General features: G+C 45.1%; 1 protein-coding gene across 1 annotated transcript in view; it reads right to left on the reverse strand.

The window, feature by feature from the left end:
* Positions 1–5,501: 5,501 nt before the first annotated feature.
* Nr4a3 (nuclear receptor subfamily 4 group A member 3) overlaps positions 5,502–20,664 on the reverse strand; it is a 42,097-nt gene continuing 26,934 nt past the window's right edge. The window contains 1 exon segment of the mRNA XM_005078723.4: positions 5,502–8,702. Coding sequence (XP_005078780.1) covers positions 8,455–8,702 — 248 coding nt within the window. The 3' untranslated portion in view covers positions 5,502–8,454.

Consider the following 20,664-nt stretch of genomic DNA (forward strand, 5'->3'; position numbering starts at 1 on the left):
AGAGGTTTTGTTCATCCAAGTCTGACTTTACTATAAATCTTTATGTTTTTCTGGCCACGTGTCTTATCTGTTAAAACCGCGGCTGTTTTAAACTGCCGTTTCTAAGATGGCGGGCGTAAGCGTGACTCCAGTTTACCGCCTCAGTCCATGCTGACATCCAGCAAAAGCTGCCACTTCCAGCTGTACATACACACCTTTCAATCGTTACCAGAGTCTCTTAAAACAACCTTGCTGGGTTTTTTTTTTCTTTTTATGCCGAGTCAGGAAGACTCCAGTAAGCCAGCCACGTGAATCTCGGCTTGTCGATAGCAAAACAGAGCACACCTGAGAAAAATGCTGCTACCAAAATCTGTGCTTCTCTCTGTTCTTCTGTTTCTAAAATTCTTTTAAAGCTTTTGTTGTTTTGCGTGGAAATTCAATCCCGCTCCTGACACCATTCTGTTAAAGGGAAACCTTTTCCTTGTGAGGAGTCTTCCTGCCAGCCTGGTTCTAGAGCCGCATCAGTCCCAAATAAATACACAGGAGGCTATATTAATTATGAAGCTGTTGGCCTTGCTTGTTTCTTACTGGCTTGCTCTGACTTAAGTAATTACCCCATAATTGTTAATCTAAGTATGTCTCTTACCAGAGAATAGTTCTGGGCTCCTACCCCATGGCATTACATCTCAAAGTCTCCTGTGTTTCTCCTTCCCAGAATCCTCCTGGATTCCTAGCCCCACCTATCTAGATTCCTATTGGCCAGACAGTGCTTTATTGACATATACACAGGACTTCCCCAACAGAGGAGGCGATGGGAGATGTTATTCTGTTTCTCTTATTGGTTGATGAATAAAACACTGATTGGTCAGGTAGGAAGATAGACAGGGCTAGGAGAGGGGGAGGATTCTGGGAAAGGTAGGCAGAGTGAGGTGCCAGAGAAGTAACATCATGCTGGGCATTACCAGGCAAACCACAGCCTCATGGCGATACATAGATTGATAGAAATGGGTTAATAATTAACACAGAGCTAGCCAATAGGAAGCCCTAGTCATTGGCTAATAGTTTCATAATTAATATAGCATCTGTGTGTTCATTTGGGGCTCAAATGCCACAGGACCTGTTGGGCCAGAAAACTCATGCTAACAGTGAAGGGATGGATTTACTAGACAAGGCAAGAGCAAGCAGGCGAAGAGTGGAAGCTTCCTTCCTGCATGTCCTTATATAGACTTCCAGCAGGTAAAGAGTGGAAGCTTCCTTCCTCCATGTCCTTATATAGACTTCCAGCAGGTGTGATCCAGATCACAGGTGTGACATCCCATCTCAAAGATCTGATCATCTCACTTCAAATGATTTAACTGAGCAAAAAACAAAAAAAATCCCTCACAGCTGTGCCTGACCACTTTTGGTTTTAGTTAATTCCAGAGTAGTTAAGTTGACAACCAAAATAGCCATCAAAAATAAGTTCTGAGAATGGTCTGAATGCAATGTGTCAAATGTGCAAACATAGTGTGTATGTGCAAGTGTGTATGCGTGAGTTCATAGACGGTATGGGTCAGTCACAACATATGGCCTCTGATACAAACAGAAGACACAGTAAACATGAACTGTGTAGAGTCGATGCTGGAATAATGCCGCTCACTTTGGCATACTTTGCCTTTTTAAATTTATTCTTTGAAAATTACATGCATGTATACAGCATATATTTCTTTTTCCTCAGACAGAGCCCCACTGTTTAGTCCTGGCTGGGCTGGATCTCCCAGATATCCACGTGCCTCTGACTTTCAAGTGCTAGGACCCAAGACATGAGCCACCAGGTTTACAATCCAGTCTATATATCTGTATCTGTCTCTACCATCTATACCCTTCCTTTCTTTAAAATTGATGGTCTCTTTTTTTTACACATACACACACACACACACACACACCTGTGTTTACATACATATCCCTAAACACATACATACTACCTGCCCAGTCTATATAGTGTTACTTACATTTATGTTTTCAGGGACGACCATTTGTTATTAGATAACTAGTTGGGACACTCTTCCCTAGGGAAGACTATTTCTCTCTCTCAGAATTCCTTAGTTCCCTGGAGGTGTGGGGGTTGCATTGTAGATGTATCCACTGGGACTGGGCTCCAGAACTCTGCATTTAGATTGGCTGTTATTTTCTACATTGGTCTCCACCTGCTACAGAGACTCTTCCTTGATGAAGGGTGAGGATCAGACTTATCTGTGGGTCTAAGAACAACGATTCAGAATGTGTTTAGGGGTGATGCTGCTTTAGCAGAGTGGCAGCTGTAGGCTCTCTTCCAAGATTGATGACTCTACTAGCTCCAGGTAGTGGGCGAGTTTCCCGGTAGCCAGCATGATTTTCCTCTTGTTGAGCAGGTTTTAAGTCCAGTTGGAGAGCTGTTGGTGACAAACAAGGTGCGCAGCTCACTGCTGCACCCTCAGGGTTACTGTGCCAGCGCTGGTTGTGGCTCACAGGCATCAGAAGAGCTGGGAAGAACTGCTGGTTGCTTCCCCCTTCTGGAAGCTTGCATGACACCTTCTGGCACAACGAAAGCTAGTCCCCAGGAAGGAGGCTCTCAGGTCCCTTCCAGCACAGCGGCCTCTGGGCCCTGTGTTTATAGTGCACGATGTCTTCAGCAGTAGGGCCTTGACAATGTATCTTGTCCTTCCTTGAGGAAGGACAAATGTGTGCTGGGTTATGGCTCTGGTTCTGGGGTGGAGTTGCTACCCTTTGCTCATGAGTAAGGAGGTGACTTTAAGTGACTTCAGTTCTATGCAGGAGCAGGTGGTTAGCGAGGGAACTGCAGAAGGCAATCAGGGGTGGCAGGGAGGTACAGCCTGTGTACAAATCACACGTGCTGTCTGTGGGATCTTGGGTTATAGCTTTCCAACCTTCTTCCTCCTTTGTAGACCGAGGAAAACCACACTGTCTGAGAAATACTTTGACAGAAGGTGACAGAAGGAGCTGATGGCCCCTCGACTCTGATGGAGCCGTGGAATGGTCCTGATATAGAGATCTGAGCCATACATAAGGTTGGGAGGGCATCACACAGTAACATGAGTCATGCGTGGTATCCCAATCAGTGTCATAGAACAACTTGAGGACAAAGCAGAGGAAGGTCCCTAGGAAACATTTCCTGAAGGTTTCTGTCTTAGTTAGGGTCTTTAATTGCTATGAAGAGACACCATGACCACAGCAACTCATAAAGGAAAACATTTATCTGGGGTAGCTCACTTACAGTTTCAGAGATTCAGTCCATTGTCGTCATGAGGGGGAGCATGGCAGCGTGCAGGCAGACATGGTGCTGGGGAAGGAGCTGAGTCCTGCAGCTTGCAGGTAACAGGAATTGCACTGAGACACTAGAGGTATCCTGAGCATAGGAAACCTCAAAGCCCACCCCCACAGTGACACACTTCCTCCAGCAAGGCCACACCCACTCCAACAAAGCCACACCTCCTCATAGTGCCACTCCCTATGAGATTATGTGGGCCAATTACATTCAAGCTACCTCACGCTTTGCCCACCCCTGGTGTTGAACAGCAGGAATGCAGAATCATCCTGTGACTCTTAGGCTTCTTCAATTGGCCGAAGGCTTTCAAAGACAATATCTGGACCAGTACTGAGAACCTCTCAGATTTTAGGTGTTTCAGTTTCAGTCTAGCTGGAGGACAGAGGTTTCTTCCATGACTGGGAAGAAAATTTCAGATCTTTCCTAAAGGAAGGAACTGGTACTGGTACTGGTGTGGGATCCCCTGAAATCAATAGCTAAGGCAAAGTGAAAGCAAAACAAAACACATAACCCCAAATCACCAAACCAAAACAATAACAAAACGCGCATATAATCAAGACTGCCCTAGGAAAGCATTTAAGTCCTACTTAGAGCCAGCAATGAGCCAGAGAGGAGAGCAGAGCACAGGGTGTGAGGACTTCTGAACCCCTCTTTTTGTCATTCACCTGTTTTCTACCATAGCCAGAAGGCAGGTACAGGTCAAACACACTCTGACAGAGGAATGGCAAAATGTGGACTACACATTACAAAGGCGTATTGAGCCTCAGAAAAGAAATAAATTCTGGCACATGCTACAGAACCTTAAGTGAAATCAGCCAGAGAGGGACAAATCCTGTGGCCAACTCCCAAGAGGAAGAAATGTCTCTCAGGGGCTCTGAGCAGAAAATGGGAGATGCTTTTAATGGGTGCAGTTTCAGAGTTGCAAGGTGAGAAAATTCTCGAGACTGCTTGCTCAGTGTAAATGTAGTTAATACTACTGAACTATGTGGTTAACTGTACTGAACTCTACATGATATAGCACTCGGGAGGCAGAGGCAGGTGGATCTCTGTGAGTTAGAGGCCAGCCTGGTCTACAAAGTGAGTTCCAGGACAGCCAGACCTGTTACACAGGGAAACTCTGTCTTAAGAAAAACAAAAAAACGAAAAGGTAAAAAAAAATGGTGATACTTTTTATGTGATGTGTGTTTCCCACAATGGAAAGAAGTCAACAACAAACTTTCTGTGTTTACCTCTGTACATTTATAAATTTCAGCTACAGGCAAATATGATTTCTTAACCCCTGGTCTCCTGTCCCTTCCTATTCACACAAGGTCTTTGTCCCTATGGTCTCCAGAGAAGGGCTTTGTTTATTAATTATTAGTATTGCTATTGGTATTACTTCTGGCCTACCATTTATTTTAGTTCATACCCAGATGGAGATCTGCTGTATCTCTCCGTTGTTTCTTACTAAGCATATGTTATAGTTGAGCTAATGAACCTGTTGCTGACAAGCAGGGAGAATGGCCTGGCTCCTAAGCGTCACACTAGATTTAGTTGTCACAGAAAACGCCTAATGTGGGAACTGATGAGCTTCCTTAGAACAACCACAGTGCTTCTAACTTCAAAGTATCAGTGCATTAAAAAGACAATTGAACTGAGACTCCATGAGGTTCTGCGAGGAGTCGGAATAAAAGTTGAGTGTGTGGCCTTCAGAAAGAAGGAGCTTTGGTTCAGGCAGCATCAATGGAATAAGCCAGGAGGGGTGGGGTGGAGCAGAGCACACTCCTCGGTCTTGGAAGACTACTGCCCCAATTCTCATAATTTTGGGTTTACAAACAATATCATCTTGATGCAAAAAAAAACAGTCCTCCTTGCCTATAAGAAGACTATTATGCAACAAATGGTCAGTTCCAACCACATTGTCTGCAGCTGGAAAAAAATGTAGTTTTACACTGTGTGTGTGTGTGTGAGAGTGTGTGTGTGCCCTAGGTGTACCCAGCATGCCTTGCCCCCAGGAAACAGTCAATAAATGGTTATTGAATTTAGAGCATCCTTCTTCCCAATCGCTGAGGTTTAATCTATTCCCAATTCAGAATATCTATTAACTTTGCAGCATCACTAAGCCTTTAAAAAATCCATTTGTGGATGCATTTAAAGGCTCCTCAGTAAATATTACTATACCGATTAAGAGAAAGCTGTTAAAGGAAGCATGCCCATTCAACACACCGGTAGCCATTGGTAAAATGTAATTTAATTTAATTATTTAAATTTACATTGTTAATGTACAAGAGCATTTTTTTTCAAACCACAGGTTAGCACACTCTAAAAAGCAATGCTGTTAGAGGAGAAGGGCTTGGGAAACAGCCATTTGAAACAAAAGCAAGGCACTCTCCAATAACAGCGGTAGATTCCCGATTTCCAGCTGAGGGTGGCTTCAGACTGAGACAGCCCTCCCCCACGGGGAGGACTCACCACTCCCCCACTGGGAGGACTCACCTGCTTCAATGCTTGTTCTCCTCAGTGCTAGTGTGCCATCCCCTCTGCCTACACTTGCGTGTCAACATTAAAAAAAAAAACTGGACAGCCAGATGACTTGAGAGGCTCTCATAGTTGTGGTAACTATGGAAGACAGAGGAACACTGGCGATATAGTCTTTCCTTTGAGCACTAGTGTTTGGCCCTGTAACTAAAACAGCTCCGTTATTTCTTCAGATCAGCAGATACGACACCTGGACAGTCCTTTCCCTTCAGTCTGAGGGGTTGACAAAAAAGGAGCAGCATTTCCCTAGAGCGCTGTGCTGCTGTTTTGCTTTGCCTTGCTTTTCAGACAGGACAAAAACAAGGATTAGCCTTCAAATACTCAAGGTGCACAAGAAGGTTATGTATGCTTAGTACTTCTAATTTATTCAAATTCAACTCGAATTTGGTCTGAAGCGGTCCTGTGTGAAATGTTAGCTTTCCTGATATTTAATAATGTTTATTATGTTTGCATATAAGCTCAACAAATTAATGCCAAAGTACTACTTTACTCAAGGCTGTCTGCAGGTAAAATGTTAATATGAGTGACTATGTTTAAGTCTATTTTCCTATGGATGCAGTGAGTTGTGGGGAAGGACTAAGCAAAGGTGAATTAAGCCTTAGTCTCAATTCTGTTGCAGCTGTTTGCCCAGTTTTCTCCATTGTGAATTTCAGGAGATCTGATTAGATGATGAGCCAGGCTCATTCCAAGTCGAAGTTAAAACTCCTAGTATTCCAGGCCCTGTCATCTTGATAGAAAAGTAATACCTTTCATAAAATCCCACACAAAGTACGCGATCAAATAGCAGAATGATTTGGAAAAAAAAAGAAAGGATATGATTTGTTATCTGGGTTATACTTTGCAGCAATTAAGCAATTCATTTGGCATTTGTTTGGTTGTATAATTTAATGACAATATAAACAGCATAGTTTTGTTATTTTTTTAAAAGACTAAAGCAAACATGATTTAAAGCTAACAAAAGCTACTGTGACATCAGTTTGACATTCAAAGTTTGATTCTTAGCAAAACGGCCAAAGGTATCTTGCCTTGATACAGAGTATATAATATAAAGACTTTTAGACCTAAAAATCTTCAAACATTATTTGAATTTAGCAAAACATAAGCAAAATTTTCATATCAAAGTGCTAAACAGTGCTGCCTTAAAGGTCACTGCAAATGAAGGATAAAATAATGGTGTGGGAAGTGATATTTATTGTACAAATGGTTAATAAAAAGACACATTATAAATATATATATGTAACCTGCTATGTTTATATATATATGCTTATTTAATTTCTAATTGGTGTATCCAAGTCACCACAAACACCCCATTTGATTATTCTGTAACTAAGCCTCCAGGAGCTGGTGGTCTTGCAATAAATACAGGCAAAGCTATTACAATATAACGTGCATACAAATGCTCATACAAATAAGGACACTATGCAACAAATTATTTCATAATAATATGGCATCAACAGTAGAAACATATAAAAGGGGGCACGAACACGGAATGTTGAACTGCAACCCACTAGTACTCACGTTAATACTATGTTTTGTTTTTTTAAAAAAGATGATTCACTTGCTTTCCAAAATTGTCTCTTTAACCAGTAACAAAAATTAAATTATATATATATATAAATCATTATCACCTCTGGTGCTTACCCTGTATGACCCAGTTCCTGCTTATTTGCATGTTCTCCTTGAAGGGAAGCAAACGATTGATTTACCCAACACTCCTTGGGCTTCTGAATGGATGTGCCAGAAGCTGCTACAAACGTAGTAGGTTTAGAGAACTGTGTCCAGGTTGATAGAAAACAGTGAACGCAGTTGTGTGCAATCCATTTTATAACCTGATCCCCTTCAGGACAGCTGGGTAGTCATCAGGGGGCAAATTCCATCAAGAACGGCCTGAAAGTCTTAGAGGGGCCACCCCTCCAAAGGGTTCTACAGGGCAGGCGGATCAAGCCTTTGTAAGAAAATGGGGTGTCATTTGCTAACATGACTGCCTCCTTATTGTCATATAAAGTAAGGGAGAGTTCACAAACAAGACTTAGTAAGACAGCACTTTAAAAAATTGCACTTGTATATGGAAGCAAACAGCCATTATTTTGCTAAGTCTGATTTGTAGACAGTCTTCCATCTTTTGTCATTTTTTTTTAAGAAGAAGAAATGAAGAAAAGGGAGTTTTCTGCCTTGCTTGCTTGGCGTAAGTACCCTTGATACAGGAAGTACATCCTAAAGGGGTCAGTCTTAAGACACAGCCTACCCTGGTGAACAGCCCTTGGCTGTTCGTGTTTTAGATACAAAGCAATCATAATTGTATTCCCCAGAAAGAGTTTTAAACAGTTATATTATCCTTTCTCCCCTGCTGGGATAGCATCATCCAAAAGTGCTTTGTCAGCAATTTCTTAGAAAAGCCTCATGAACTATATACCCCCTCCCACCCCACCCACCAAAGCCTAAATACAAAACACAACCCCAACACAATACTCTGCAAGGTTTCTGGCTTTAGGTTGTAAGGAAAGGCGCCAGGAAAAACAAAAACAAAAACAAAAGTCTTTGCTTTCTGTGGGAGCTGCTTTTCCCCTGAAGAAAGGACAGAGTGGCGGGCGCTCATCAGACCATCCTTTCGCTAGCTTAATGATCAGATGCCAGCAGAGCACAGGCTTCCTTGCTCAGAAGGGCAGGGTGTCGAGGAAGAGCTTGTCGATAATCGAAGGCGGGGCCACCAAGTCCTCCAGCTTCAGGTAGAAGATGCGCTGGAGGCCCTGGGTGCAGATCTTCCTCAACTCCACCAGTGCACGAAGGACCTTGGGCTCGGAGGGCTCTGGGGCCTGCCCCTTCCTCTGGTGGTCCTTTAAGCTGCTCGTGATCCTGTTACACAGCTCCTCCACTCTCTTTGGTTCTTTTAACCCATGTCGCTCTGCAGAAGGACAGAGGAGGGTAAGTTCGGGGGGCGGGTCAAAGGGCACTAACAGTTCTAATCAAGGTCTTTCCCCTTTTCTGCCAGGCGGGTTAGGCATTTGACAATCAGAATGCCCTTTGTGGACCGGGGTAGCTCTGTCAGGTCCTGCTTTTGATTCCTGAGAACCGCCAGGTGTGGTGGCACATGCTTACAGTCCCAGCACCCGGGAGCACCCCGAGACTTGTTGGCCAGCCAGTATTGTCTACTTGGCCTGGCACAGGAAAGTGAGTTAACTTTCTGTCCTGAAGCAAGAGGGAGCCGTTGATGCGAGCCCCTCAAAGCCTGATCCTGTGTCCCCATGCTAGCTGGTTTTGGGAAAAGCAAGCTTTCCTTTTGTTTCTTCAGAACACTCACTGACTCAGGCCTGGCACTCTGCTAGGAAACACACAGAGGTAGAGCAGGAAATTTCACAGCAGAGAGGGGGAGAGGGCAGGGAGACACGGAGCAGGCATTCATCACGATACAGAGAGCACCCCTTACTTCCACAAAACTATACAGAAAAGTATTCCCATGTTGACCATGGGGATCTTTCTGGTAAAGCTAGTGATGGTCTCCGCCCACAGTTGCAAAAGGCTGGTGCCTGAAGCCCATCTTCCAGGCAGCTTGTTCTCTGGCTGAAAAGCTCTGTTGGGTCTCACTGTGATGACACAGGAGCCAAACATTCCATTCAAGAGACTTTGCTCTCACAGTCTGTGTAGAACAGAACCTCTTTTCTATGGGAAGATTGGAGTCTCCTTCATGCCAGTTTTGCTCTATTGGTGTATTTATATCTAAAAACCCTGTGTGTGTGTGTGTGTGTGTGTGTGTGTGTGTGAGTGTGAGTGTGTGTCTGTTATTAGAAATATACTATTTCCCTAAAGCAAAAGCTAAAGCTTTTTCTTTATTGTCACCCAAAGAGGAGGCTTGTAAACCGGGAAAACTGTCTCTGTGTGGCTGGGGTATATGACTTGGGCAAGCACTTTCCTCACTAGGGTCTTACTAAGGGAGAAGGCTGGAGTTAAGGGTCCCTAAAGCCCCCTCCAGAGCTGATGGGTCAAGATGTATTTAAGTACAGCAGGGAAATCACTCCTAGGGTCTCAGTGGATTGTGGCTTGCAGGTTTTTGGTCTAGAGAAGTGTTCTCTAGAGAAGAAGCCTGGAGTTTGGAAGTGAATCCAGTTCTGACTCTGCCCTTTATCCTGTGGCCCAGTCTCTTCAAGACTCAATGTCTTCCCAGGAAAAAGGGAGTTACAGGGTGGAAAATGCACAGGTCGGAGTCCTACTCTTCCTGTTCATCTTAAACAGTTTGCAGTGAATTGACAGAAGAGTGTGACCATTGTATAATTGTCCCCCAGCTAAGATGATGTTCCAGACGCCAACTGTAGGGTGCTATACACCGGGATAGTCAACGTCTCAGACAATGACTGACGCTTGGTGGGTGGGAGACAGCTGCAAGACCAAACAGAAGACAGAGCCCCAGCACCCCCAAGCTTTGTGGCTCTTGACTTTGCCTGCCCTAGGAAACTATTAGTTGGCTAGCCAGGCGCAAAACTCCCCACTAAATGCATAGGCCCTGTGCTTCAAGCTCAGAAGAAACACTGAGGGTGAACCTTGAGGAATCCCGCTTGCAGTGGCCTCTGCCAAAAGTCTTATTCTATGCCCAAAGCAAAGAACCAGGTGGCAGATTTGGCAGTAAGTTTCAAGAGGTATAAAATGTTCATAGCTCTGACCAAGCTACCCCATTCTTGGGAACTTATCCAAAGAAAGAAAGTCAACTGAAAACAACAACCTTGCATGTATGGAAATATTTGGTGCAGCAGTTATCTATGATAACTCCGCACCCAAGAACCCAAACAAAGGAAACACCGGGAGAGATACAGGGTTGGAGAACAGAGAAACTGTTGAGTAAATCATGGCATGTCTGTACAGTGGAAGATCCTAAAACTACCAGGGATGAGAATGAAGGTTATTAAACAAGATAGAAAAATATAAATAACATTAAAGGGAGAAGAGAATATTAAACAGTGCCCAGGCTGTGATTGTGCTAATGCTGGAAATCTGGGGGTGATGAGATGAGCAGGTAACAGTACCCTGGGCCGACCCTGGTGCTCTGAGTTCAGTCTCTGGCCTCCACTCCATGGGAGGAGAGAGATGGACATGCATTCACACACAAACACAGAATAAATGTGTCTTTTTCCCCCTTCACTTAAAGGATGGAAAGGAACAACATGGGAAAATACTCTGAGATAAGTGGATGTCTCTCTTCCCTTTCTTTTAACATTCCTAGGTTGGTGATACTTGCAGAATAATGTTAAAATAGAAGAAGGTGGGAGACAGTCCTTCGTGAAGCCCTGTCGTACGTGTGTCACGGTCGAGCCCTGGCTTGCTGACGTTAAATTCTATTAGCACTGAGATACATTAAATCTGATTTACAAGCTCGGGAGAGGAGGTGCCTCTCACCATCAACGGCCGGTCCATTAACCGAGGCTTTCCCATCCTTCCAGGACTTCCAGTCTCACAGAGCATTCAAGATCCCACACTCATTACTAGGATGAAGAAACTGAGCAATTTGTCGGGTGTGATGCGGGAGGGGGGTCGATTGATCGTGGGACCTTAGAGCCAGACTTTCTCATGGCCAAACTCACAGACGGGAGCACGGAGTTTTCTCTGCTCTCCAGCCAGTCTCGGCTGCTCAATAGCTGTGGCAACCATTATTTATTCAGCGAATTGAAGTGGAGATCGATACCTCCTGCCAGCTGGATCAACCGGGCCTGGAATTCCTTGAGGAATTCATAGACACTCCTGTTAGGAGCCAAAGGCACCTCTCTCCTTTTTAGTTGCTGTGAACACTCAGAGGATCTGTGGCTTCTCTAGTTTTCCATAGGAGCTAAGACAAAATTCAGTCTCTGTGTATACTCCTGCCAGCAGCATGCAAGGGGTTCAGATCACCAGGGAGTCACCAAGTGTCTGGAACCTTCTCAACAATTTAAAATTCCTTAAAATTCTAATCACTGACATTTAGTTGAAGGGACACCCTCCAACCCCCACCCCCTTTGCAAACTGGCAAACAGCTACAGAGCTGAAATCCAGAGTTCATAAATACAGAGGGAGAGGGGGAGTCAGATACTTGGATTTTCTCCTTTTCTAGAGAATTACGGGTGGAAGATTAAGCTTTTTCTGGGCAGGAGGGTTGCAGCTTGGTGGTAGAATACTCTCCTGGCATTGTGATGTACTGGGTAGGATTCTCAGCAATGAAAATAAAATTTCCCCTATAATTTGACCCAACAAACTTTTTGCATTGGATATATACAATATTCATCCTGCCTCTCGGTATTTTAACTCAAGCATTATGTTTCCAAGACGTCAAAACAGAATTCATAGTCATGGTTAAGTATTAGTAGTACGTCACAAACGTTGTGTATGTACATTGGAAGGGATTTGATCCTCTCCGTTTAAATTCCCACCTAAGAGAAGAATGTCCACTACAAGGCACTACAAAACCAGAGTCAGGTTCCAGCTAGACTGACAGATCAGTCATTTCAATCTGCTGACACACTTGCCCTTACATTATACTCTCTTTCTTAGATTATTTTAGCTCAGAAAGAGACAGGAAAATCTGTTATCTTTAATTAATATGTAAGACGACTCAAAGAGTTGAGTGAAATTCACAAGTGGCTAGTTTCTTTCAAACCAAATCTGAGAGAACCTTGCTCACGGCCTGATAGCTTATCGGCCTTCAACTGCCTTTACTGTTAATAAGTTTCTCCTCATTCTGACATGAACTCTGATATAGCATCCTCTTACTTTCTGTGTACCTAATTAACTAGTGGCTAATTACTTCTTTCGATGGATGTTTATTAAGTAGCTAGTCTGTGGCAACCGTGCTGTAGACAGGGGGTCCGAGCAGTGAAAAAAACAGCACACTCTACTGGTGGGGCAGTTCTTGTCTAAAGACAAGGTTGGATTCCCTGTTCCTGTTAGCCATCCACGTCACAGGTGGCTCTGCTGGGCAGGAAGAGGGCAGGAGGGAGTGGAGGGAAGGTAGGAGGAGAAGAGGAAGGAGGAGAGGAGGGGGAAGAAGAGGGGAGGAGCGGAGGGCGGGTGGGTTGATTGAGTGAAATAATGAGACACTTAAGTCTATGCTCCTGCTCTCCCCCTGCAGCTAGTTAAGATTCGCTCATATCACATCCAACACCCCGTCAAGGAAACTTCCTTCTTGGCTCTTAGTCTAGGAGGTCAGATTCTCTTATAATACAGGATCCTCTCCCTTCCCAGGATGTGCAAGTTTGAAATCTGACATTCATGTGACAATGCCTACCCCTCCCATTGGATTTAAGCTCCCTGGGAGAAATGATGCCCTATATTTGCTAACTGTGGTCCCATGTCCTGCGCCAACCCTAGCACATCAGGGACACCTAATATGCATCTGACAGATGAATCTGTAGGATGGAGGACCGAAGTCATCTAAGGAATGATTAAACAAACACTACATGTGGAAGTTGCTCAGATTAAAAGGAGGAGTTGGGGGTTGCTGAAACGCTCGCTCACAATAGTAGGGACTTTATAAACTCTCAGACTTCCCATGCAGAAACTCTCTCTCTGCGCCTCTCAGCTCTGTCAGCCATTAGCTGGGTGACTTTGGGTCTGTTTCCACTCTTGGGAAAGAGGGCAAAAATGGCAGCTGCCTCTTGTCTTGCTGTGAGAAGTAACCGATCTTTACATGCAGAGTACTTGGAATAATACCAGGCATATGGTAGGCACTTAATAAATACTTGCAAATACTCTCTGTATTTAAAACTCAATTCATTCCCTTCCATGTTGGCCATGGCTCTGAGTTCATCTGCATGGAAATCTCCCCCAGACTCTTCTGGGGATCCCTTCTCGGGGGCCTATTTAATTTAGCCTGTCCCGGTAACTTCAGTTACTCTCTGTGTGGTGTTCCTTGCATCTGCGTTCTTTTCTCAAGTCCAACTTCCTCTGGAGAAGACCCCTACTATCTGCTGACTACATTGTTTTCATTGCTCTTGACGGGTTTCCTGGCTGTGATCCATCCCAGGTACTTCCAAATTTATTAAACAACATTAGGACCACGCATGTAAAATTCTTGGCACAGTGCTAGGTACTGGCTAAGAACTATTCCCTATTATTAATATCAAAGAATCCCACATACCAATAGGTTCTCCTGCTCCTCAGAGAACGGCTCACATCCCAGCAGCATCAACATAACCTAGGAGCTTGTGTGGGATGCAGAACCTTGGGCCCTGTCCCAGGTTCTCACAAACAGAACATGCAACCCTATGGCTAGTGCTCAGTGCTCTGTATGCTGGGTGGGGGAGCTCGACCCTAGTTAGTCCTTGCACCTTAGAACTGCTGGTCAGCAGCTCTAGGCTGCTGAGTTCACCCAGTCTCTGTAAACTTCACTTCCCAAGGCAGCTTATTTTAATTCCATATGGCTCTGCCTGTGAGCACTCTCTCCCAAGGGAGCTTATTCCAACTTCAAACAGTTCTTGTCTTAGCTCTTTATATTGAGCTAACTTCTGCTGTTTTACAGTTCTCACTTCTGCCTCATGGCTGACAAAAGAAGCACCAGGTTCTCTTCCTCAGAGCAGAGAGCAGTGGATGGACAGTACCCAGCAGTGGCGCTGCTTTTTTGAGCAGGTCTTGGGACACTGGCCAACTTAGAGACGACACAGTTCCAGCCAACGAGGAAGAGAAACGGGGCCGTTACTGAAACGGCAAACATCAGACGGGACTTCCTGCTCTAACCCTCGCCTCTCTCTCCAGGAAGCCATGCTGCTGCCCTTTGCTGTGTCACCTTACTGACTGGTGGGCAGTCCCAGAAGCCGACCACACTGGTCAGGAAGCCACAAGTCAGGTGGAGGCGGACAAGGGCTTCCTGTCTCTTCAGGACCAGGGCTCCCTAACAGTAAGGGACTATGTACCTGGCTTGTGGCAGGTGCTCCAGAGGTATCAGCTGATTCATCTAAACTGAAATTAGGCAGCTTTTGGGAAGTCAGACTGTTTTCTAAAAACAATGGTAGGCTGAACATAATCCAGGTTTTCCTAATTTGAGAGACTTGCTGGTATTTACAAGCCAGTTGTCCAACTCTACTGGTCATGCACTAAGGTAATTTTAAAGATTAATAAGATCCTCTTTGCCCTAACGCTTTGGCTTGGGCACCAATGTATATTCCAAGTGCCTAGAATGAGTCACAGTAGGAAATTGTGTGTGTGTGTGTGTGTGTGTGTGTGTGTGTGTTCATAAATGCTTGAATGTATGTGGGTACATTGTACACGTGTATGTGGAGATTTTATCACTCTGCATGTTAGTTTTTGAGGCAGGGTCTCTCAATGAATCTAAACTCTGATTCAGGCAGGCTATCTGGCCAATCAGCTCTAGGGATCTGTCTCCCCCCCACCCCCGTTGCTGGGGTTACATGGGTGCTGGTGGTTGGACTCTGGTCTTCATGCTTGCACTGAGGTCAAGTCCCATTGGGGTATCTCCCCAGGTTCAGTAAATATTATCACATTGACTCGAACTGAATGACAAAACGCCACCACAGAAAACTGTGACACTGAAAAATGTTCACAGTCAGTATGTGGAGTCGGGGCGGCTCTTTCCAAACATTGCTTTGTCTATGGAAAAGCATGTATGTATCATTGTATTTTCAAAGACTGAAGAAAAATAAGCCAAGATGTTAGCATCAGCGTCCGGCTTTTATGAAGTCCATAAAAAGTCATAACCAAAGAAAACCCCAAATGTACCATATATATGCAATTGTATGCGAGCTAAATACGTTCATAGATTCTGAGAACAGTTAGCTCTTGCTAAAAGAACAACATTTAGGATAATAACAGTGAAGGCTTGGATGGTTTTTTTCCCCCTCTGCAGGGGTACATACTAGTTTATTCTTTATAAGAAACCTACAAATAGATGCTTTTGTCTGCTATGATCTGACTGTGCCCCAACCGTGTGCTGAAGTCTAACCTCAATGTGACAGTATTAAGAGGGGATGCTTGGAAGAGGCCTCCAGAAACGCTAGACAGAAATTTCTATTGTCTGTAAGTTACCCACGGTGTGGTAGTTTGTTATAGCAACCTCAATGGTCTAAGACCTTACCTCCATGAGAAATGAAAACACTGGCTTTCAGAAAAGATGAGGGATTGCTCAAATCATGCAGCTAAGAAGTGGCCAGATAAAGACTTGAACTTCTGTCTCTAATCTCCAAATTCTTCAACCATCCCCTTTCTTTTCCAGACTACATTATTCATTCATACTTGCTTTTGCCTTGTGCCTGAAAGCTGTATTTGATGAAGATTCAGAATGACCCTGTGTTCAAAACGAGCAGAGAAGCTCTAGAAATACAGGTGGAGGGGTCAGCCGACTATTGACCCTTCCACGTCCCCTAGATCTGCCTTTCTTTCTCCTCTGTCTCAGAGGTCATGTCTCAAGAAGGCCAGGAAAAGTAGACAGAAGAGAAAGGACTCATTGTTTTACCTGACAGAGGACTTGAATCTGGAAAGGAATGCCTTGGGGAAGTTTCAAAAAACTCCATTTGGGCATCAACATTTCCTCTACAACCTGGCTCCAAAGGACCTGTTTGATCACATTTCCCTATCAATCACTAGATGGGAAATGAAAGCTTACAGTCCAAGGTTAATTCATAGTATGAAGCCACAAGGTAAATATCTCAACAAATCAGTTGTTTCCCTGAAAATCCTTTACGCTTTCCCAGAGCTCAGAGAGTGAACTCAAGCTGGTGCCTTCAGAGGCAGTGAAACTGTCTCTCAGAGTGGGCTCCTGCCTTTACCTTTCTGCTTGCTCCAAAACACACAGTCATTTGGAATCATAGTCTGGACTCTCTGAAATGTTCTCATCTTTCTGTTCAGGTCATGCATGTGATCAAATACACGAAGAAAATAATCTGGACACCCCTGATTTCCCCACAGCTGTGCTGGGGTGGTTCATGGTCATGCCCTAGGCCTCTGGTTCCCCTGATTTGTAATGTCCTTTATGTCTAGATGCTACTGCTATGGGAAGTCATTCATGAACAGAACCACCAGTGTTCTCAACTCCCTCAAACGCAGCAATTACCCAGATTAACTCTGCACTCTGTCCCTTTAAGAACCTACACACTGCCAAGTGTGGGTGGGGCAGCCTTTCATCCCAGCCCTCAGGAAGTAGAGGCAGGCAGATCTTTGTGAGTTCAAGGCCGGCCTGGTCTGCAGAGTGAGTTCCAGGGCAGCCAGGGCTACATAGTGAGACGCTGTTTCAAAACACCAAAAACCAAACCAAACCAAACCAAAAGAACCTAAACACTAATCCCCATGCATAGACTCATTATTTTATATCTTGGTATACTACAAACTTCCTGATAGCAGGGCGATGCTATCTTTTTCCCCCACACAGTGACATCCTGACACGGTGAGGCCCCAATACCTAGATATTAATACAAATAATAATGCCACACTAGCTTTATGTTTGGAGGATTGCAAGCAGAAGCAACATGCTTTTACTCCACCAGTGACAAAGAAGCGAAGCCTTGCCATCGCTCCAGGGATTTGGCGTTGGCAAGAGGCGATGTTTAGGGTAGATGAGCTGGGGACCCAGAAAACACATGAAAACCACCACTGTAGGGAACTCCCTGTTACTGCGGGAAAGGAGAATGATCAGAAAGAAACTCCTGTCCCATCTCACCACTTAGTATTTTATGAGGGGGACTACAGAGAAGGGGAGGAAGAAGAGAGATAAATTAAGGGGAGACATGCAGGCTGGGGCAGTCTACCCAACCCCTGAAGCTGTCTTCTGGGAGCAAGACTGACTGACCGTCTAAGGTCTTTCCCCTTTCACAAGTTCTCTGTGGTTTCAGAACGGTCTTTGGGTGGACCTCCCCATTCCTAGGGCTCATCTGATGCTCCACGCCTCTCTTTCTGATTACGAGGCTCCCCGAGACACCAAGGCTCTTGGGAATGCGCACTCAAATATTAGTGGATACTCGAAGCCGTGGGTATTGCTTTCTAGGCATTTTCCTTCCTCTATTGTCCAGTGCTTTCATGTGTCCCAAACCCTTCCCAGACTCCAAACCCTTGTGATCAGAGGGCTAATTCGGTTTGGGTAACACGGGCGGCATCTCTGACAGCTTGCTCTGTAAAGGTGGGCAGGAGTGAAGGCCGGCGCTGCCCTGTGGGAAAGACCCACAGACAAACCACTCAGCCTGTTGCTGGTCTAGCATAACTGCTTTGTAATCACTATCCTCCTTCGGGTCTCTCAAGTGTCTTAGGAAATAGTCACCAAACGTGCTATCCTGCCCTGCTTTGTTTTATTTGAGACAGGCTGGTCTGGAACTCACCATGTAGGACAAACTAGCCTTGAATTCATGAGCTTCTTGTTTTAGTCTCCTGAGCGCTGGAATCATAGGTGTGGCTCATCAGGCCCAACTCATGCTACGTTATAAAGCCACCAACTTCTCTTCATGACAATGAGTGTCATTTTGTACTAGCCAAGGTTTCCAAAGAGAAAGACACGCATGAGCCCAACTGGAGGGAACCTCTGTTACCACCACTCCAAGGAGGAACATAAGTAGATCTACTGTCTGCCATGAATCCAGTTTGACTACATCATCAACCTAGGTTTTTGTAACCTACACTGCCACCCCATGGAATGGATGTTATTATTTCTATTGTGTGGCTGAAGAAACAGAGACACAGAGAAGAGACGTGCGTTACTCAGTAGCCCTTGCTGATGAAACACCAGAGTCCAGGTTAATAAAAGAATCGCTAGAACCCATGCGTTTGCTGCCAGGTCAAACGGCCTCTTCCTCCAGCAAATGTCTACCCGGGTGGGCAGTGGGCTGGTCAGCTCTGATCTCAACACAGCTCAAAGGGATGCAGAGACTAGTACCATCTTCCTCAATTCCTGCTCTGGACTCTGTAGACTTTACGTTGGGAACACCTGGCACCCTTGTGTCCATTAACTTCCACAGAGTAAAACAGAACAAGAACTTGGCCTCATGGCCAGGCCCTCCCTGGGAGCTGCAGTCCTGACACTGTGCAACTTCCTCCTCTTCTCCTCCCTAACCATTGTAGATCATTCTAGAACGCAAGTCTGTCCATCTTGTTCCTATGTGCAAAACTTTCTGAGGCTCTCCAGTGATCTCAGGACAGATCCCACCTGCTTAGCTAGGTGTGGAAGGCTGAGGAAGGGCTCAGGATCCTACAACACTCCTCTTGTCAGTCTAGGCTTCTCCCATCACTCTTTCTTTTATGAAGCTTAGGTCAGTCATACTCACAATAGCTTCAGGAAATTTTCGTTTATGCCTATAATTATTATTCCTCCCCGAAGTAGTCTGGAAACACTTTCTGCTTCCTCCCCTGTGGTCTCCTGACACTTAGTCTGCATGCTATGGATTAATTTACACATGCTGTCTCCTCCAGGGACGTGTGCCATCATCCTTGAAAACCCAGTGACATGTGAGACAACCCCTACCTAGACCAGTCAACATCTATTCAACTCCCATTTCTTTTGTAAATGAACTCAATTCTATACTTTCCAGAAGTTTTGGAAGTCTAACTGAGTCTAACTGCCCCAGAAATGCGGAAGGGGTCTGAAATGGAGCTGAAGACCTAGAGGATGAGGTGATCTTGAGGCTAGTCTCAATAGTGTTGGGAGCAAAGTCCTTGGGTCTTAGGCACCTTCCTTCCCTCCCTCCCTCCCTCCCTCCCTCCCTCCCTCCCTCCCTCCCTCCCTCCCTCCCTCCCTCCCTCCCTCCCTCCCTCCCTCCTTCTCTCTCTGTCTCTCTCTCTCTGTCTCTCTCTGTCTCTCTGTCTCTGTCTCTGTCTCTCTCTCTCTCTCTCTCTCTCTCTGCTCTGCTATGACATCAGAAAGCCCCATCAGTGGAATCCACGCCCTCTGTCTTTGCTCTTATTTCATAGTCTCGGAAGACTATAATGGCCCTGTTAACAGCTGAGCTTCTTACGCTGAATCAGACCAGGAGGACGAAGTCAGGCACATGACCAACCTGGCCTCTAGAGACACACAAATGTGTATAAACAGTGCTTAGGTTCTCAACCTTTTGTGACCCCTTAATACAGTTCAAGTTGTGGTGACCCCTAATCATAATATTTTTATTGCTACCCCATAACTGCAATTTTGCAACTGTTATGAATCATAATGCAAATATCTGACATGCACATGGTCTTAGGCAACCCTTGAAACAGGGTCATTCAACAGAGCCCCCCAGGGGTCGTGACCCACAGGTTGAGAACCACGGGATTAGGCAAGGCAAAGCTGCATCAGAAAGGAGGGGCTGGCTTGCTGAGAACACAGTCAGTACCACCCACCTAGCTGGGAAATGCTTCTCTAGTCAAGAGCATATCCAGTCTGAACTGGAACCTCAGCCAATCAGCTAGCTGGACTTGGGTTTGACCCAAAAGATGGAGATGAGCTTCAGATCCCATCACTGTCTCCCGCCCTGCCCTCTGTAACAATGATTAAAATGCAACCTAACAAGAAACTTCAAGGATGAGGGATGAAGGGGAGCCAGAACAGTACCTCCAGAGCACAGGGTGATGGGACAAGGATCAGGAGAGTAGAGAAATATAGAAGCTGAACTTTTCTTTTTGAGACAGGGTTTCCCTGTGCAGCTCTGGCTGTCCTGGAACTCGCTCTACAGACCAGGCTGGCCTCGAACTCACAGAGATCTGCCAGCCTCTGCCTCCTGAGTGCTGGGAATAAAGGCGTGTGTCACCACTGCCTGGCTAAACATTTTGTTTTACTGTGTGTGTATTTCATGGTGTGTGTGTGGGTTAGTGCACATCCTAAACATTTTGCTTTTACTGTGTGTGTATTTCATGGTGTGTGTGTAGGTCAGAGGACGCCCTAAACATTTTGTTTTAACATGTGTGTATTTCATGGTGTGTGTGTAGGTCAGAGGACATCCTTG

This window comes from Mesocricetus auratus, unplaced genomic scaffold (assembly GCF_017639785.1).
Source record: "Mesocricetus auratus isolate SY011 unplaced genomic scaffold, BCM_Maur_2.0 Super-Scaffold_6730, whole genome shotgun sequence".
Taxonomy (NCBI): Eukaryota; Metazoa; Chordata; class Mammalia; order Rodentia; family Cricetidae; genus Mesocricetus; species Mesocricetus auratus.